Here is a 20,192-nt window from a genome sequence, read left to right on the forward strand (position 1 = left end):
TACCGTAGGAAAGGGAAAGACACCTATAGCACATTAAATCTAAATATCCTGTTCGTGTTTTCATCAATCAACAACGGTCTGTAGCAGTCGTGAGGATACGGTTTTATAATTTTTAGAATGTTATTTGTTTACTACCAAATGAGACGAAAAAAAATAGAATAAAAAGATATCCCTATCTTCCCCCACCTACTTTATAAAGATCAAATAAAATTCGACCTTTTCTAGTCAGTTATAAACGACTACGAACAGCACGACTGTATAAGAGTGAATAGTTATAAATCCTACGCTCAAGTTGCATTCTTACTCTGCAGGCAGACAAGCACTTTTCGCAACAACGCTTTTCGTTAACGGTAGCAGCAAACACACAATGAAATTGGGTAAAAAACATACAGTAATATTAGTAACTTACCTAAACATACATTCTTCTTCACCCAAATTCCAGATGTACTTCTTATACTGTGAGTTCAATAAACCTAAAACTGCATTGATAACAGTTACACCTCGCGTAACACAAATGCATTGGAATTAAACTACACAACAGCGAGCAGGAATTTGCGAGAAGCGGGGAAATAATAATTAAGCACACGTCGCAGGGCGACCTGATGTTATTGCTCTATAAAGAACGTAAGAGTTGCGTAGTTATACAGACTGAAATAATATTGAGAAAAATATCGTTTTTTGACATATTGTTAAATTACTGTATCTTGATAATGCTTAGACTTATATTTGTTTATTTTCTTTTGTTTCTATATACCGTATGGTCATAACGTAATAGTTATAATTACATTAGAATGAATGTAACTTATAAATTTTGCCTGGCGTGGCGGAAACAGTCTTTAAAACACGGGTGCTCTAAATGCCCAGGGACACATTTGGCCATAAAGGTGGTAGCGTCAAGCTTTGATCCCAGTACCTTTACGTTGGAAGCAAGCGCATAAACGGCGATTTGCTTGAGTTTAATTGTACCAACGTTTCGTCTTTCAAATACTTTATTCTTTTCAATCAAAAATATTTATTCTACGGCAAAAATTCTGACGCTATTACTTTTTTAAAATTTTCGTTGCAATTAAACCTAAACTAATTTGTTCGTGTTTGTTCATTTATTATAAATATGGCGAATTACAAAATAGGAATATCAATTTAAGTTGAGAGACCAGACGTGTTTACACGACATCGTCAATTTACAACGTGGATAACGTGTAAGTGGTGCAAAAAATAAATCAACTATTTTTCCGTGAAAACGTATTACATAACATGCATAGTACTGTGGGGTAAGATGGGATACTGTTAGCACCGAAAACTCGTTATCGTGTTTTAAACAATTAACAACGCTCTTTTAAAGTCGCGGGGCTACGGTTATATAAATCTGTAAATATTCTTTGTTTACTACAATATAGAACATGAAATAGATAAAAAAACATGTTCCATTTTACCCCACCCTACTATGTGTCAAAATGACTACTGTATTAGTTTCAGGTTTAAATTAATTAAAAATATAAAGTTTAAATTTACCGTGCACTCCAACGCATAAGGTGCTGTACATAATACTGGTATGAGTAATTAGAACAGTGGGTATTATACCAAAGTACAGAATATGAATAACCATGCATATAAGAATTAAATAGAATAAATACATAAGTGTACCGATTGAGTGATTAAAATACACATAATAATGCTTTGGTGTTCTAATGTGTTTCTATTAAAATTTGTTTTATGTTGTTAAATTTTACCCTAAAAATTGCGGGCGTTTACAACGTTAGCATTCTTATAGTTTAAACAGGAGAAAAAAACTTGGCTAAAAATGAGGTGTCTAGAAATTTGTGCAATACCAAACAAAATATTTGGTAATTTAAATCAGGTTAAGAACATACGTATTTAAATAAAATGTTAAATACATTAGTTAACAGAATATAATATAGAGTAATTGGAATGTTTAAAAAAATGTTTTTTTAGCAATAATTGATTTAAAAAACAATGTTTTTTACCCTAAAATGTTATAAAATATCGTAAAAAAATGAAGATTATTTGCCATTTGTACACAGAATGCTCTGCAACAAAATACCAATAGTGTTGAATAGGGATATCAATGTGTGCAAAAAGGTTGATGCTTTGTGTGTATATGGCATTGTGGGGATAGGTGTTCCAAACACTTAACGGACATTGCTCTAACCCAGTGGTCACTAATGGGTTGTAGCACCCTGGGTGTTGGGGTAATGGGCCAACTCTGGCCTAAATCTCAGGTCCCATGTCATACCATGCTGTAGGACCTCACCCACATAGAATAGAATATAAATATACAAATACTTAATTGTTTTAATGTTTTGGGGTCCAGTTAAACAGATTAGATGGAACTTTTAATTAAGGTATAACAAAAGTTATCATATAATTTCAATATAAAAAAATGCACGGCTATTTTTGGGGTAAAGCTAAACTGTTTCACAATCCTTAAATTCAGTGTTTTCCGGGTAAGTTTTCAGTGTTGCGTGTCAAAATTTTAAAACGGACATATTCGAGCGCCGGAACCTGTTGGCGAAAACTGGTTCACTTTTGCCCACATGAGGGCCTCATTGAGCGAAAGAACAGATCGGCCGTCTTCAAGGAAAAAAGGAGCGCCCTAGGTAAAATAAAACTGAATATAAAATTTGGTCAACGTAGATTTTTTTGGCTGATTTAAAAAAATTAGTTGCTGAGAATTTTTCTGGTTATACATAATATTAAAATTATGTCATAACATCTGTAGTAATTCGTAAGCAGGCATGAGGTGTTTGAAACAGAACAACTGTGTTATAATGACTGTGGTTGAGTGAGGATAAATAAGGTTATTCCTTTTTTCTCACATTGATTTGTTTCCCTGATATAGTAGATACATGAACGTCTGAATGCGAGGGTAAATTTGACCCGTCAACCACTGCTACCCCTCTCATGCATGACCGAGTTTCTTCACCCGCTCGGCGGCGCATACGAGTGATGACATCACTCTCGATGACATCATCAGACATGTTCACCCATGCGTGTAGTTCATCTTGTATAGACGAGGGTAGGATAGGAAATGAGCTGTCATTGTTGTGGCACAGATCGCACATAGACCTGAAAATTGGGTTTAAATGAATGCATGTAACTTTTTACCCTCACATGGTAGGGCAATGACAGTTATTATAACACGGGTGTTCGGTTTTATACAGCTCGAGCCCCTTATGAGTTACCGCATATGTAACTTTGTAAATGATTATTTGTTGTAGAATATGCATGGCTGACAACATTAGGTGTTTTGTATGCGCACGCAAAGGAAACGCACGTCCACAATTGTACAAGCATTACGAAACTTAAACCCAGTACTGCTAAGGATATGTTTGAAACGGAACACCTGTGTTATGACGACTGTAGTTTCCCAGCCACACAAGGATAAAGCAAGTTACATTTATTGACTCATTTAAACATCCTTACTTTGCATGCTGTAATAAAGGCTTCACAATTTCTGTATATTCCCTCCTTAAAGCAAGATGTGCTCCAATATAAGCAGAGAAAGTTAAAAGTTTAACTCGCAGGGTTTTGTTCGACTGTTGTTTTAACACGGATGACCGCACACACAAACACGCTTCTGATTCGTCGAGAATATCGTCAACTGTCCACGACGCGTTGTTCATTTTGTCTATGATGTCATAACCATAATTTGTCTAAGATGTCATAAGCATAATCTGTCTATGATGTCATAAGGGTAAAGTTAGGGGTGTTCGGGGTCACCATCACCCTAACTTTTGAAATATCGGTGATACATATGTTTAAGCACCCTAGATTTAAACATAAATCTCTTTTCACCTGTTGTTAAAAAATATACATTTTTTTCTGTTTTATAAAATTCCAATTTTTGACATAGGTTATTTGTGCTATGTTAGGATACAATAACTCTGTGCTACATAAGACCAATAGTACAAAGCAAATACATTACAACATACTTGTTAACAATTGAAGTGATAATTCTAATCCGTTCTGAGGTTGATTACTTAATAAATAACATTTCATTGCTTGTAGAATATCTCCCCTGCTCTCTTCTGCCACCGCTTGGTTGGTATATTCAGCAGGAGTTAACAATCCTAAACAATATTGTTCAACAAAATTATACACACCTATTGACAATTGTTTCAACCCAGTGGTCACTAATGGGTTGTCAAAATTGTCAGCCACACATAAAAACACAACAATTTCAACCCCCAAAAAACCACAAGTTACATATGTGATAACTTGTAAGCTGGCACAAGGTGCACGAAACAGAACACTCGTTATTGTCGTTGCCCCACCACGTGAGGGTAAATAAGTTGCACTCACTCATATTTTTAAATTAGTTGTATACGTTATTGCTATATATATAGGTTACTGTAGCTGTGTAAAAGGTGTGAACGAAATCTTCTTGCATTTATTTGTTTTGTTAACACCTTTTTGTTCCTATTTATTTGACACTTTTTCTCAAAAAGATTTTACTGTAGCATGATTTAACTACTATTGTTTTTTTTATTTTTTTTTTAAAGTAATTTTATTATCGCTACTGTATTTAAAGAGATAATAATTACTTGTCTCTTCGATGACGGTAGCAAAAATTGAAAAATATATGAAACGGAAAAGACAAGATATAGCTACAAAACAACAGTTGTTAAAACACGCTTACAATTAAAACATTCTCATTTAATTGGACAAAAAAGCGTGGTCACTACACCTAACAAACAACTATCAATAAATGTTCTGTTATAAACACTAACCTGCTAAATTATAAATTTCTTGTCGTTTGTTTTCCTCTATGACATCACAACGAGCACACAATGCATGGAGAGAGCTCCACCTAGTGTTCGTTGATACTTCGGGGTCGAAAAGCTGAAGCAACTTTATTGCGATGTCATAATCACCAGTACTGTGATGTAACAATTAAAAGTAAACCACCCTTTTTTTTAAAACCACAAATTTTGACAAAGAAAGGTCTTTAGTAAAATAGTAAAAAAATAAAAAATTTTGAAACAGGATTCTAAAAGCAATTTTTTTTAAATTATAATAAAAAAAAATGGGAAATAAAATAAATTTCTTACGTTTCACATTTTTGTGCCATCCATCTTGCCGCGACCCTCGTTCCATAGAAATCTCCTTTCAAGTTACGAGCGAGACAAAGAGACACGGAGAGTTTGTTGGCCTGTGATTTAGTATATAGTATTTCTATGTTAGCTGGATTTTATTTCAGTTACTACCGTTTGCATGAACTACATACATAAGCAGTCTGGGTGTTGGGTAATAGGCCAATTTCGCCTAAATCCCAGGGTCTCGACAAGGACCTCACTCATATAAAACAGAGGTCCGACAGTGTGGCACACTGGCACGCCAGGGGATTTGGGGTGTAGACCGGAGTAACTCTTTTAACTATAGACTGCCAAAAAATGCTACCTTTTAGGCTATATATTCCCCAAAAAACAACAAAGAGATTCTAAATACCCAATTATACATAAAATTAAAGCAGAAAAACAAACCAAAATCATACAATAAAAAAACACACACAGAACAATAGCATAAATAACTAAATCTACCTAAACAACACAAACTAAAGAAGAAATCTTTAAAAAAATTATTTCAACCCACTTTAACAAGGCAGTTAATGGCTGAATCGAAATCATTGTTTGTTAAATAGATTGATGCAGCTTGGAAGGGGTGTGCATTGTGGTAGAACCTGTTGGCTAGCTCGCTACAACATCTTGATACTAACCTGTGATTAAACATGTGTGTCAGTAAATTGATAAATTCTGTTCGCGCTATGGCACAGTTGGTGAGCATGATCAAAAGGTTATGGGTTCAAGGCTTGTTGCTGCTACAATTGTGGACTTTTGTGTTCTTAAGCAAGACACTTAACGGTAATTGCTCCAATCCAGTGGTCACTAATGGGTTGTCTAAGTTGCATGTGTATAAAACAGGAAACCCGTGTTTTAACAATGTTCAATTTAACTTCTGACATCACTGAGGATGGTTTTATTTTTTTAACCGAAATGTTTAAAATAAGACAATTGTGTCATATGGGGTGTAATACTGTGTGTATTGAAATGTAAGGGTAAACTTTTTAGTTTATTTTTTTACTTTTAAAATCTTACTCTTCTTGTGTGTTGACTGTTCCCGATTCAGGGGAATTCCCGTTACAATCTCTGTCTATACAAACACTAGAGGGCATGTTTCCCTCGCTGGCACTTTGTGCGACCAGCAGTGCATCCTAGAAAAATTACATGCAAGTATATTAAACCAATGAAAAATAAATTTTTTAAATGGATAGATGCCCAAATGTGATCTGAAGATACTACCAAAGATTAAAAAAATGAAAAATCTTCTAAATGAAGTGAAAAAAACTTGTTGGAGAAAAATAATTTGGTCGTGCAACACAAAAATAGTCACCCAACTATGACAGTATAGCAGACAAAACAGATGTATAATATTTAAGTTTTCCAAGGTTTATTTCTAATTTAACGAACATACAAACCTGTAGTTCAGTTTGTGAGGTGAGGAAACGAACCGCATCGTCCACACTACCGGATGCTACAAAATATTTTACAGCGTCTTTGTTGTTTTCTTCTTCTAAAGACGCAGCATATCTGTTAATAAAATGTGAAAAATCTAAGTTATAACGAATATAGCTGTCCAGCCACACCAGAAAAAACAACAACAATATATAAATATTATTATTGAACTTGCAGAAAAATTATATTTAAAAAGGTGTTAAAATGCGAATATTTAAAATCGATCGTAAAACCTATGAACTATCCAATTTTAAAATTAAAACTGTTTTCTATTTAGTTAACATGTTACGGTATTGTTTAAAAATCATACACAATGAATAAGTCTGCACAAGAATTTTCTGCACTGCATTAACCAGTAACAATAGGAACTAGTAAGTTAGATGACACAGAAATACATCTATTCATAGCTTATAAACCATATATATATTAACAACCCACTTTCTAGAAAGTTCCGCCCAATATTGAGTTGAAACTGCGGGAGCCAACGAGATTGCTCTCTCCCATTGATTAAGTTGGACTAGAATCTCACAGTGACGTTTCATGTTACCCAGCTTAAGATGAAGCTCGGCAGCGCGCAAGAGGGACTTCTCGTTCTGCCGATACCCTGTGCCGCTCTTGTACACGATCGAGTGTTCAATTTCTTGCGCATTCGACTAAAACGATTTAAATTTTCAAGCCAACTGTAACACATTTTGGGTCTCCAGTTTAAAAATGTTAATTTTATTTCCATGTTTTTTATATCGAAAGAGACAAAAAAGTCGGTATTATTTTGTTCCAAAGTTTAAATACCAACAGAGCCAAAAAAAGTTGCTAAATGCCTGGTAGCAGAAGTAACAAAATCTCGGTATTACTTATGCCAGTCAAAATAGATTAAAACTGTCAAAAAAAAGGATTGTTTGCTTTGTATATTGTAATTTGAAAACTTACTGTTTTATATTTAGTGAGGTGTTTTCTGTGTAGAATTCCATGTTTATAGGACTTGGATAATGAAGATTCGCGCTGGCCACGAATCACACAAACTAAATCCCACAAATTTTCCAAGCGATATGATGACTGTTGTAAAGCAATTTTTTAAGTGATGGAATGTTTGACCTTTCAGGGACAAAAAGTTATTTAACAAATTTTCTGTTTTTGACCGACTGTTACAAGGTGTTTGTGATAGCGAAAAACAATCAATTAGACATTTGTTATTTGGATAATTTGCTACAAGACTTTTCCTATTTTGATGCCCTCTTTAAATTTTGGGAAAAAAGCGAATGAATGAATATTTTTATCTCACATGATAGGGCAACCACAAAAGGACACACACCCAAAATGGTAGCAGCATCAAGCCTTGAACCCCTAATCTTTTAGCTAGAGGCAGGCATGTCAAGAATTAATTATTTTTCACTACTTAGTCACAAAATGAAGATACTCCTAAAATCTCACACAGAATAACTCCGAGAACCATCGAAGTTTGATCCAGTCGTTGTTTTTCCTCTCACTAAGTTGAGCCAGGAGTTGCTTGGACATGTTGCCCGTCAAGTGCAAAGATGTTTTATTCTTCATGGCTTGCTCTGTAGAAAATGATATATATATATATATATACGCTGTTGCTGTTAGTAAGGACGCAGCCTTACATTTTGGTGGGGGCCAAATGTTTTATGGTTGTGTTTAGGTTGAAAACAAAGCCAAGTTTACTGTTTGTGTGTTTTTTACCAATACCTTAGTGTAGAAATTGGGATGAGGGCATGGCTACTCAAAGTTACATACGTGGTAACTCAAAAGCGAACAAGCGATGTTAGAAACAGAACACCTGTGTTATAACGACTGTCGTTACACCAACGCGCGAGGATAAATAAGTAGTTAAATTAACCTGGAGTTTCCATGATCATATGGGGAGGTTCCTCTGCTAGTATCTTCAGGAAGAATATCTCTGTGAAAGGACTCAAAGACCACATGCGCAGTGTCGAGTCTCGTGATGACGTTGCAAGCAAGAATGGGTTAAGAGGGTGAGTGGCAAGTCCTGTTATAAAAAAAAATGTATTTTCAGTTTTTTTTACTTACATTCTTTTTTTTATTGTTAATCTTATAAAAACTTGTTAAAAACTGCCAAGTCTTACATTTTTTTGAGCTTTAATCATTTCAAAGATAAAATGCTACCAGTGTGGGCATGTGTGTCCTTGGGCAAGACACTTAATGGCAATTGCTCCAACCCAGTGGTCCTTTATATTTTGTTTAAATAGCCTGCTATACATTAAAAAACACATCCCAAAAAACGTATGTGGTAACTTGTAAGTAGGCACGAGGTGTATGAAACAGAACACCAGTGCTATAATGACTGTCATTGCCCTAGCACACTGTTTAAATTGACTGCCATACACTAAAAAAACACATTCCAAAAACATTAGTAGTAACTTGAAACCAGGCATGAGGTGTAGGAAGCAGGACACCTGTCCTGTGCTATAATGAGTGTCATTGCCCTAGCACACAAAATAAATCATTTTTTTTATTAAACTTGCCAAGGACTACCTACCATATACATCTGCACCATGGTCATGCACAGTATCAATGCAAGTTCCACTCCTTGTGTCCCATAGCTTTAATGTGCTGTCCCATGAACCTGACGCAAGTAGATATGGCACCTCATGGTTCCATGCAAGGCCACGCACATTAGATGTGTGCCCGTTTAAAACAGAAAGACAGTTTTCAGTTGTGACATCCCATACCCTGATAGTTCTGTGGTAAAAAGAGTTTTTAAAGCCTTTTCTTACTTATAGACAAAGAATTACAAGAAAAATCGCCATACACACGCTGTGGGTAAAAACTACTTGAGTAACGGTCATGGCTGCAATAACCAATTATCTATAAATCACAAAGTTCCATGGTACACTGGCCACTGCTTAGCGCCTGCCTTTAAACAAAAGGTTTTGGGTTCAAGGCTCGTCGCTGCTACCATTGTGGGCATATGTGTTCTTGGGTAAGACACTTAACGGCAATTGCTCCAACTCAGTGGTCACTAATTGGTTGTCCAAAGATCAGCCAAAACAAATTCAAAAAGTAATCACTCACAAAGTTACATAAAGGAGAACTCATAAGCTGGCACGAGGTGTATAAAAAAGAACATGAAACAAAATGTTCTAATAACTGTCCTTGCCCCACCACGCAAGGGTAAATAAGTTACATACATTTATATATTCACATACTTATCATCTGAGCCTGAACAGAGGATATTTTGAATCAGTGGATTCCATCTTACATGGAAAACCTTTGCTGTATGACCTCTCAACATATGAGCGGGACCTGTAGTAGTTTTCGACATATCCCAAACTCGAGCTATTCCATCATTGCACCCTGTAGCAAGCAAGTCCCTGTTGGTAGAATGTAAAATTTGCTTTTATTTAATTTTTAGTTACATTAGTTATTAGTTACATTAGTTACATAGATGTATGTTCTATATTAAATACAAATGTGTTATAACACGTGTGTTTTCTTATACATCAAGACACACAAGGTGAATTCACATACCTCATGCTCACTGTTGAGCTATGACACGTGTGTCTTTTTATATACCAGACACACATGGTGTATTCATACACTTCATATTCGCTGTAAAGTTATACACAAGTGTCTTCTTATACACCAGACACACAAGGTAAATTCATATACCTCATGCTCATCGTGGAGTTATAACATGAGTGACTTCTTATACACCAGACACACATGGTGTTTTATACACTTCATGCTCACTGTCGAATTACAACATGTGTGTTTTCTTATACATCAAATACACACCGTGAATTCATATACCTCATGCTCACTGTCGAAGTTATAACATGGGTGACTTCTTATACACCAGACACACATTCATACAAATCATGCTCACTGTTGAGTTATAACATGTGTGTATTCTTATACACCTTAACACCTATGTAAAACACACATGGTGTATACCTTGCCATGTTAATCTATTAAGGACTTACTTATTTGTAAGTGACCATTCACAACCAAAAGCAGAATCGGGGTGATGGAATTTCTGCTGCAATTCCCCATCCAATCGACGCACAACGCTGAAAGAACATTGTGATGTCATATTCTTACTGTTAAGCCAAGCGTCAATAATTGGAAACATAAAGCCACTGAATCTGACCCAATTACAGTTAAGCTTATTTTCACATATGCTGAAGCAGCTTACCATGTATTGTCATCTGAACAAGACGCCAGTCTGTGTGAATCTCTTTGATTCCAGGCTACACAGTAAACAGTGCAGGTGCCATGCTGGAAAACAGGAAACAAAAGATAAAAATAAAACCTAAACTTTCATACAGAATTATATTATCTATCGTCATATAAATACTTTGAAAACAACCGCCAATTCAAAAATTACCTTAAACAGATAAGATTGTAAAATACACCATAAAAAATAACACTGTATTTATATTTAAAAATGTGAATATATTAGTTTATCTTTGTATTGTATATGTATATTGTGTATGGTGTATATTAATATAGAATACGAAAATTACTCGATTATTTGGATATTTTAGTAATGATTTTCAATATCCTCTTAAGCTTTATTCAGTTGGACATATGTTCGATTAAAACGGAATGAACATTTGGCTATTTTAGGAGTAAACCTAATCTTAAACATCATGTTTAGTTTTTAATACCCTATATAGTCTTTATTTCATTGGACATATTTTCCATTAAAAACGGAATAAAGATCATTAAGATAGTTTAGCAATAAACTAAATCTTAAATTGCATGTTTTCCAACACCCTCTATAGTTTGTTTCATTGGACATATTTCCCATTACCTAGCAACCAAATCTTGAACATAGTTCTTGATTAGTTCATAAGTGAATGGGTTATGAAACAATAGAAAGAAACAATAACAAAGAACACTTGACTACCAATTCAAAGCATGTCAACAGTAACAAGGTTTTAGAGAAACAAGGCTAAGAATTGTATAGCATCTCAACAAGAACAATAATATTCACGCCTTTTATCCAAAACATTATTTATATTTCTGTTTTTTGCCACAAGTGTGTTTTAACAACCGTTGTTTGACTGTAATTCCTCTTTTTTTGCCTTTTTGATATCGTCGATGAAACAAAATAAATTTTATCATTCAATATTTTGAGTATATGTAAATCCCAAATTTGTCCATTTTTATAAATTTAATATTAAATTAAGCCATTTAATCAATACACAAACACCTTTACAATCTTGGAAATCTGGAACTCTTAGTATATAAATAATTTACATGATTTTTTAATAGCATGTATAATGCATTTTAATCTGCCTCTTTATAACCTTTTTTAAGATTTTTTTGGATTTGTCACTTCAAAAAACCTAATTTTTTGTTTGTTTGTTTGTTTACACCCTTTTTTTAATAATGTGTGTATAGTATATTTTAACAGTGTCTGCTTAAGTCTCACTATGCACCTATTTTAGAGTTGATTTGACTCCTTCAAACACCTTTAAAATCCTTTACCCCTTGTTCATTTATAAAATTAACAGAATTCAGCCACAAAAGCTTCTTACCTCTTTAAATCTTCTTATAATTTTCGAGTTTCCAAAATCCCACACAAAAACACCCCTTTTCCTTGTCCCACAGGCTATACAGTTCAAATCACCTGTGCATGAATCAATAATGCATGAAAATAACATATACTCCTATGCTAATGCTGTAGGCTTTGCTTGTATCCTAACAAGTGACCCAATACTATGATACTGTCTTTTTCGGGAAAGATTTTGAACAATTATAAGCAGCGGCACAATCAGAAGAAAATATAAGGGGGGGGGGGAGTAATTTACAAGTTTTTTTTAAGATTAGGTTGCCACCCCGAAACCCCCTGGTTGCGCCACTGATTAGAAGTAGTATAGGCTTAGTGTGTTTTCAATGTATAGGCTATACACTAACATGTATTTAATAATCAAATAGATTATATTATATGAAAACATAATTTTAAATGACTGTAAACTATAATTGTCTGAACCAAACATTATAGATAACATTGCTATATCAAAATTTGACCTTAAATAATACTGAAAAATTTTTACAAAAAAACACAATTAATTGGGTTTTGAACATTAAAAGTTGATTGACTTTTACTGTGAATGTGAAACAGGATACAGTAGGGCTAATGTATTATTCATATGGGACAGTATTACAACTGCATGATAGGAAAACAAGCCTAGCTTAGTTTAGGCAATGCAAGTACTTTAACAAACAGACTAATTCTGCTATTTAATGTACAAAAATACCTTAAGATAATTAAATTATAAGTATAACCTAAACAAAACGAAACAAATGTAACAAAAAAGACAGCACTTTTTTAATATTATTCGGTATAGTACTGTGGGCCAAGATACTAATCTAGTTTTAAACAATTTACAACAGTCTTTTAGAATTGCAGGGCTAAGGTTAAATTTATATTATAGTTGTGTAAATATTCTTTGTTTACTATCAAATGGGATGAGATAAGAAATTAAAATGTTTTAACTGACCCCACCCTACTATACAAATAAACTATTTCCAATATTTCTGTTCACCTGGAGCCCACGCAATTGAGTATATAACACCTTCATTTCCAATCGTAGAATTGACCGTTGTAAGTCTATCTACGGACCAAACTTTCACAGTTCCATCAAACGAAGCCGTCGCTATCGACTTTGGATCATCAGGTTTAAATTTGCAATCAAATATGGTTTCTATGTGGCCCTAAAACAATTCTATTTTAAACTTTTTTATTTTTTTTCTTCTTTTTTTATAAACAGAAACATTCAGAAAATACATATAAATAAAAAATGCCAAAATGGTATTACAGATAGTCAGATACGACAGTGAATTTAAACACAAGATTTTTGATGCCAAGTAGTTTTTCAGATAGGCTATAGCTTTTAGAAATCTTAATGACGGTCTAAATGCCTTTGCTACACTATATTTGCTTAACATAGGAAAAGCTACAACATACTACATTATACAGTATTCTATTCTGTTTCACTTTGGTGAGGCCCTACAAGTTAACACGCCATCGGACATGAGAATTGGGCAAAAGTTAGTCTATTACTGCAATATTACATACAATATGCTACATTCCTCTGTATTCTATTCTACGTGGGTGAGGCTATGCATCATGACAGGCCATGGGACATGGGAATTAGGCCAGAGTTGGACCATTACTCCGATATTACTAAGTTAGAATGGTTTGAATAACGATGCCTCACCTGTTCCCGAAGAAACTCCCATTTTCCGAGCTGTAGATTGTAAAGCCCGATGCCGCCATCTGAGAATGTGCACACGACGCGCGCAGGAGGCACCGAGTGCACAGTGGAAGATGAGGTGAGGGAGGAGTGGACACGATCCCGGATAGGAGGAGGATTTGGGGAAGATGACTTTTTCATTTTAGATGATCCTAAGAAAAAAAAAAAAAAAATTTATTTAAAAAAGTGCTTTTTAATTTTTGTTAAAAAAATTATAAAAATTAAGATTGTTATTTTTATCCAGTTGAATAATTGATGTGAGAGAATATATTACCAGTATTCTGCAGTGAAGCAAGGACATGCAAGCAACTGAATCCAGTGGATTTTAGGCTAAAGCTTTGAAGTGGGGTACTTTGTGAGGCACTCCATAATCTAAGTACACCAGATTCACGATCTGAAATAGAAGAAAAGCAGACAGAAAATTATAAAATGCCACAAAATTACAAAAAGATACAAATAACAGAAACAAAATTATATGAAAGTGACATAAATAGGCATAAAATAAAAAAGTTAAAATCTTAGAAAAAATTGGCACAAAATAACAAAACATTAAAATACAAAAATATTGAAAGGTTTATAGGTTACAAATTAACAACAACAAAATATAGTTATACTGGCATAGTCTCATGGGTTAAGGGAATTTTCCCACTTACCCCCTGTAAGGAACATCCCAGGTGCAGAATCAATCCAAGACATGGTTGTCGTGGAAACCATTTTGCTCGGTAAAGTAAAAGTAGTGATAAGACAGCATGACTTTGCATCTACAAGCTGTGTGCCTACATTTGTAAACATTACACAGATAAAAACATAGGAATCAAATATATTACGATACCTTATTATTTAATGTGGAGACTGTAATATGTTTTGGCTCTGCTTGTGAGTTAAGAAATCTTTTAATATTAAGGGGTGAATTACAACAAATTTTATCATTGTATTTAAGACCCATTATACTAATTAAAATAAATATACTAATACAGTATACAATCCAGTTTCCAACTCATACTTTTCTACAAGCTGCCCAAAAACTAACATAACAAGATGGTTGTAATACAGAACACTAAAAACAGACAGTGGTGCAGCAAAGGGGATTTGGGGGTCACAACCCTAAAAAATAAAAAAATAAACACATTTTTTTAAACCCTGTTCCCTTTTTCTGGATACACCACTATGCACATAAATACCTGACTGCTTTCTTGCTACAAGTAAGTAATCCAATGATAAAGGATCCCAAGCCAAAGCCACAACTGCATTATCCTGTATTGGCTCTTCCGATGCTTTTAAAGCATGTTTGTTGCGAATACCTAAATGAATGAATGCAATTTATTACCTTGCGTGACAGAGCAACAACAGTATTATAACCTGGGTACCCTAATTTATATACCTCATGTCCACTATAGATTTTCTACATTTGCAACAGCAATGAGCCTCAAACCCTTAACCTCTTGTCTAAGTGTTTCAACCACCATTTTATTATACCAAAAGTTAGAAATACTCATAACACTTTTGCCTTAAAAAAATGTGTAGCCTATTGCAGAAATATGCTTACCTGATTGGAAAAAAGATAGACTGCCGTCTATATGGCCTACTACCAGTTTTGATGCATCAGTATGATGAAAACGGAATATTGAAATGTCCGAACCAAAACTGCTTGTGTTTTCTACAGTAGAGACTCTGTCACTTGTTGTGTCCCATACTGAAATAGGACCTCTGGACCAGGAGTATGCAAGTGTTTGGCTTTTGTTTGAAGGCAGCCAGCAAATGCATTTTGGGATATCTGTAGAAATTATAAGAATATGTGATGAGTCTGATGACTTAACTGTAATAATCTAGAATTTTTAGATTAAAAATTAATTCAATCTTTAATATCATAACCTATGAGATAAAAAATACAGTTTATTTCTATAACTCAAACAAGTGTAATCTTAAGACTATGATATAGTCAGATGAATAGGTGAAAAATATTATAATAATAATAATAACTTTTATTTATCTTTTCGATCACGGTAGCAAAGATTTAGATATATTTTAAACGAAAAGACAGGATATACCGGCAAAACAACAGTTGTTAAAATACGCGAACACTTGAGTTAAAAACATATTTACATTTAATTGGAAGAAAATAAGCGTGGTCGCTACACCTACCTTATTTTCAAGTATTTAAATGCACTCACTTGTGAGTTTGTCGTGAGATTTGATGCATTTCCTTTTCTTTACGTCCCATACACATATTCTACCATCTGCAGCAGAAGTTGCAAACAACTCTGTATGGACAAGATTCCATGATATACTTGTGATAGTTTTGCTATGTGTTGCATTGATCGATGTCAAATGGTATTCTCCATAAGCCTCATCATACTAAAGAAACAGGAATTTAGTTTTTCAATTTATATGAGACAATTTAAACAAATGAATGAAGTGAGCTTATTCTTGTGGTGGGGAAACGAATTATTGAAAGAATGTAACTTGCTTTATCCTCACATGACAAAAAAACGACAGACGTTATAACATGGGTGTTCTCATAAATAAACCTCGTGGCAGTTTACGAGTTACCACATATGTAACTTTGTGGGTGATTGATTTTTTCTGTATGACTGATAGTTTAGACAGCTCATTAGTGGCCACTGGGTTGGAGCAATTGCCTTGAACTGTCTTGCCCCCAGACTGCAGAGTATGGCAGGTGCACGCGCGATTTTTTTACAGACTTTCGGTTATGCACGCCACAATTTGTCCTCACACGCCAATTAATTAAACAAAGAAAAAAATACGTATTAAACTAAGTAAGATTTCCTAACGTGGCTTGAAAATGTATGTGGTTTGCACGCAGATTTTTAATGATAGCACGCGCGAACGCGAAAAATAACCGTCTTGCACGCGCAAGATCTCGTCGGGAACTGCCATACTTTGCAGACTGGTCTTGCCCAAGGACACATACGCCCACAAAACTGCACATGACTGATTTTTCCAGACTAGTCCAGTAAACCACTTACCTCATATATATAAACTGCAAGAGTAGAGCAATATGCAAAGCTTGGCCCACGACCAGTGACCATATTAAGATTCCATGGTTGGCAACCAGCAGCTACTAAACCAGTTTGGCGTATGGTCTTTGACATGATGGTTTAATTCTTAATACTTCCGTAATAAATGTTGCCTAATGACCTAAAGATCATGTCTAACTAGCGTAACTGAAGTAAAACGGCTAAAAATAAGCCAAAAGTACGATGTATTTATGTGTTCTCTCTTCATTAACACTTCTAAATTTCTGGTACGATTGCTTATTATTCATTAAAATCTATGTGCTCAAATAATCCTATTTTAAAAAACTCTACAACTAACGAATTAAAGTTTATCGTTTAAAGCAGAGTCCTTTTAAAGCAGAGTTTAAAGCATACTCCAACGTAAACAACACAATTATAAATCTGTTGTTTAGAAAATCAAAACCGTCGTTGAGGTTACGCGGTGCATCCCCTCTTACTCAAGCGCGACAAGCACGGATTTTTAACTAAGCAGCATATATGGTTTTTGGGGACTAAGACCAAGTAACCAAATCAAATAAGTAAAAATGGTCAAAAGCGGTTAATTTATAACTTATCCTCACCAAGCGTTTTCTACATTCATTTCAGAAATATTTTTTTTATTATCCTATTTCCCGGTCGTTCTATAACTAAACACATTGATTATACGATGCTTGAACAGCGATAAGCGCTGTTACTCGTTATTCATTAGCAATAGAGATAAACGATTTTTAAAAAGGTAAACAAAGATACAATGGGGTAAGATGGGACATGTTTTCAATATCTTTTCTCATTCTATTTGGTGGTAAACAGAAAACATTATAGAACTGTAACTATATAGTACTGTTGGATTAAATGGGACAGCTTTGGCACATAATATGCAAATGTCCGGATGGGGTTTTAAACAATTAACAACAGTATACTGGAATAGTGAGGACAAGGTTTTATAATTCCTTAAATGTTCTTGGTTTATTACCAAACGGGGCGACAGAATATTAAAAAAGTGTCCCATCTCCCCCCACCGCTATATATCAAAGGAATTGGTTCATGCAAATGATTGCAGCCACTCAACTGCAAGACGTTTCCTATACAACAGATTTTCAATATGCCTTCATATTTTATAAGAGCTTAAAATATCGTTTTGTGCTTGTCAGGGATGTTTTATTATTTTGCAGTTCAATGCAACAGAAACGTTGAATTTTAAAGAAAATAATCAATGTATTAAATGGGCATCGTACTTTTAAATTCCGGTTTGATTGTTAAGACCTTGGTTAAGAAGAGCGATATGAGTTTAACAAGCCTGCTGTCGCTTTAGAAGTGTTTAATTGTCGGTTACATGGCGCGTTCAAGGAATTTCACCCTACAATTGCTGTTCACATGGTCACTAAATTGTATTGAAGATTGCGCTAAACATTGCTTTAGAAGATGCACTCGGTAAGCGGCTTGTCGGACTATGAATAGAGGAAATGAAAGTGTGATCTGATCAATTATATAAATGAGTTTGCTTCACCTGGAAATATGTTTTGCTTATTTAAATATGCTTGTTTAAAAAACATTTTTATACGCAATATTTAACGGATTTTGAAGCACTTTTGGAAGTGAAGTTAATCTGGATCATAAGCTCGTACAGTCATGTTTATCTCATAGTAATATTTTTACTGTCTTTACTACAATTATTACATTCAATAAGTCACACAAGTATAAATATTAAACTGGGGGAAGATAGGACACCTTTTCATTCTATTTTCTCGTCCTGTTTAAAAGTAAATAAAGAAGAATTCAAACGTTTATAACACCATATGCTCACGACTCCCATATAGATCATTCTTAATTATTTAAAACATGATCAGAATATTTGGACATTATGTGCTAAAGGTGTCCCGTCTTCCCCCATCCTACTATATTACATGAATTAAACTTAGACAGATTTGGAAAATAGAATCACATTATTTACGAATTATTGCATCTGTGCAACGCGAGCCTAAAGAAATATTATTTATCTTTAGCTCTCAAGAAGAGCGTTGTATTTATACTGTAATTAAGATTTACGTAGGTTTGATGACGTAAAGGTTCAATTTGAGCGTTTTTGTATGACTTATAAGCTGAAAGGTGTGTGCTTCGTTTGATTCGTTACGCCTACGTTAATTATGCACTTGACAATAAAGTCCAGCGGCGCAAAAAGTACACTTTTGATCGATGTTATACTGCCTCATAAAATGTAGTTTTATCATTTATGGCGTGATTTTCCTCTCGAAAATAACAGAAATGTTATTAGTTTATACCGTTTGCCGGTTTTCAAACGGAACGCTTTAATAATTGTAAATTTTTTATGTTACCACGCCTTAAAAGTTTGTAACCGTTTTTATTATTTTGATGCAGAATAAATGAATCGTTTTCGTAAATATTTGCGTCTAGTGCTGTATAATGGGACGTACATAGATCTTTTCTGTGAACACCGTTTCTGGTCTAGTGTATAATTACCAGTTTCGCATTCAGTTCACTACTTTTACTTTCCAAACTTTGTTGTTTAGATCAGTCGCGGTACTTAGCGCTTGCAATAATAGCGAGGGGTACCGGTGATTATGACGTCATAGGCAAAATCACCTGCGGCAGAAAAGCCCATTGAATAAGATGGAGAATCGTTCAAAAGAAAAAAAGGAAAATTAGAAGTTATGCGAAAGAATAGATCGTTATAAACAGAAACGGGAACATATACCATAAGTTTAAACTAAGAGTTTCACAGAAGCAAGCTTGTTTTACGGGTTCAAGTACAAATCTGTGCATATGAATTAGCATGCATAATGGTAAGAGCTCATATGTAGGGTACGACTAAATAATTTAGTACGACCATGTTAACGAATGCAAACAGCTTGACTGAAAATCGGAGCTTTTGAACGTCAAGGTATAGAAGTGTTTTATGTTGACCACACATTAGGATATATTTGATAAATTAGCTGCAAAATGTGGTATAATTATGCTTAATTATACCGTATAACCGGCGAATGATCTTACAAAGCAGATTTAGCTTAGCTAATTTAGCCGCGAGGAAAGCTACCAAAACTCGGTTAACCTATATAGCTACAAAAGGAAAATATGTTCGGGATATATAACACCAACAAAAGCGGGTTATTTTTTGTTCAGCAAATTTTTGAAAACACAGTTTAGTTTGCGGTGGCGTTTATTTTTTTATGATAGAAAGTAGGCGATATCGTAAAAAGAGATGATAAATTAATGCAACCTAAATAAGTGTAAACAGCCTATATATTTTGCAAGTTAGGGTAGGAAAAGACAGGACACCTTCAGCACATAATATCCAAATATCGTGGTCGTATTTTAAACAATTAACAACGGTCTATTGGAGTCGTGAGGATACGGTTTTACAATTTATTGAATGTTCT

General features: G+C 34.4%; 1 protein-coding gene across 1 annotated transcript; it reads right to left on the minus strand.

Annotated features, from left to right (window-relative positions):
• Positions 1–1,081: 1,081 nt before the first annotated feature.
• LOC149725181 (WD repeat-containing protein 17-like) lies at positions 1,082–17,177 on the minus strand. The gene is made up of 26 exons (XM_089892766.1): positions 16,768–17,177; positions 15,952–16,135; positions 15,327–15,554; positions 14,962–15,081; positions 14,434–14,556; positions 14,055–14,174; positions 13,745–13,932; positions 13,070–13,238; positions 12,059–12,150; positions 10,708–10,790; positions 10,496–10,582; positions 9,719–9,883; positions 9,049–9,251; positions 8,389–8,538; positions 7,962–8,089; positions 7,461–7,586; positions 6,972–7,186; positions 6,497–6,608; positions 6,117–6,232; positions 5,614–5,737; positions 5,073–5,173; positions 4,752–4,900; positions 3,954–4,091; positions 3,445–3,649; positions 2,838–3,087; positions 1,082–2,614 (listed from the first exon to the last, which is right to left on the minus strand). Exons 1-26 carry the CDS (start codon positions 16,891–16,893, stop codon positions 2,495–2,497), a joined length of 3,822 nt encoding a protein of 1,273 aa, XP_089748892.1. The 5' UTR covers positions 16,894–17,177; the 3' UTR covers positions 1,082–2,494.
• Positions 17,178–20,192: the final 3,015 nt, after the last annotated feature.

Source organism: Ciona robusta, chromosome 14, assembly GCF_009617815.1.
Source record: "Ciona robusta chromosome 14, ASM961781v2".
NCBI lineage: Eukaryota > Metazoa > Chordata > Ascidiacea > Phlebobranchia > Cionidae > Ciona > Ciona robusta.

Excerpts from the sequence above, each read along its gene's own strand:
- LOC149725181 (XM_089892766.1), bottom strand. The coding sequence starts at position 16,893 with ATGTCAAAGACCATACGCCAAACTGGTTTAGTAGCTGCTGGTTGCCAA. Across the intron at positions 14,557-14,961 it reads TGTAGCAAGAAAGCAGTCAG|GCACACAGCTTGTAGATGCA; the intron begins GTATTTATGTGC and ends TTACAAATGTAG. Across the intron at positions 8,539-9,048 it reads CCATGGTGCAGATGTATATG|GACTTGCCACTCACCCTCTT; the intron begins GTAGGTAGTCCT and ends TTTTTATAACAG.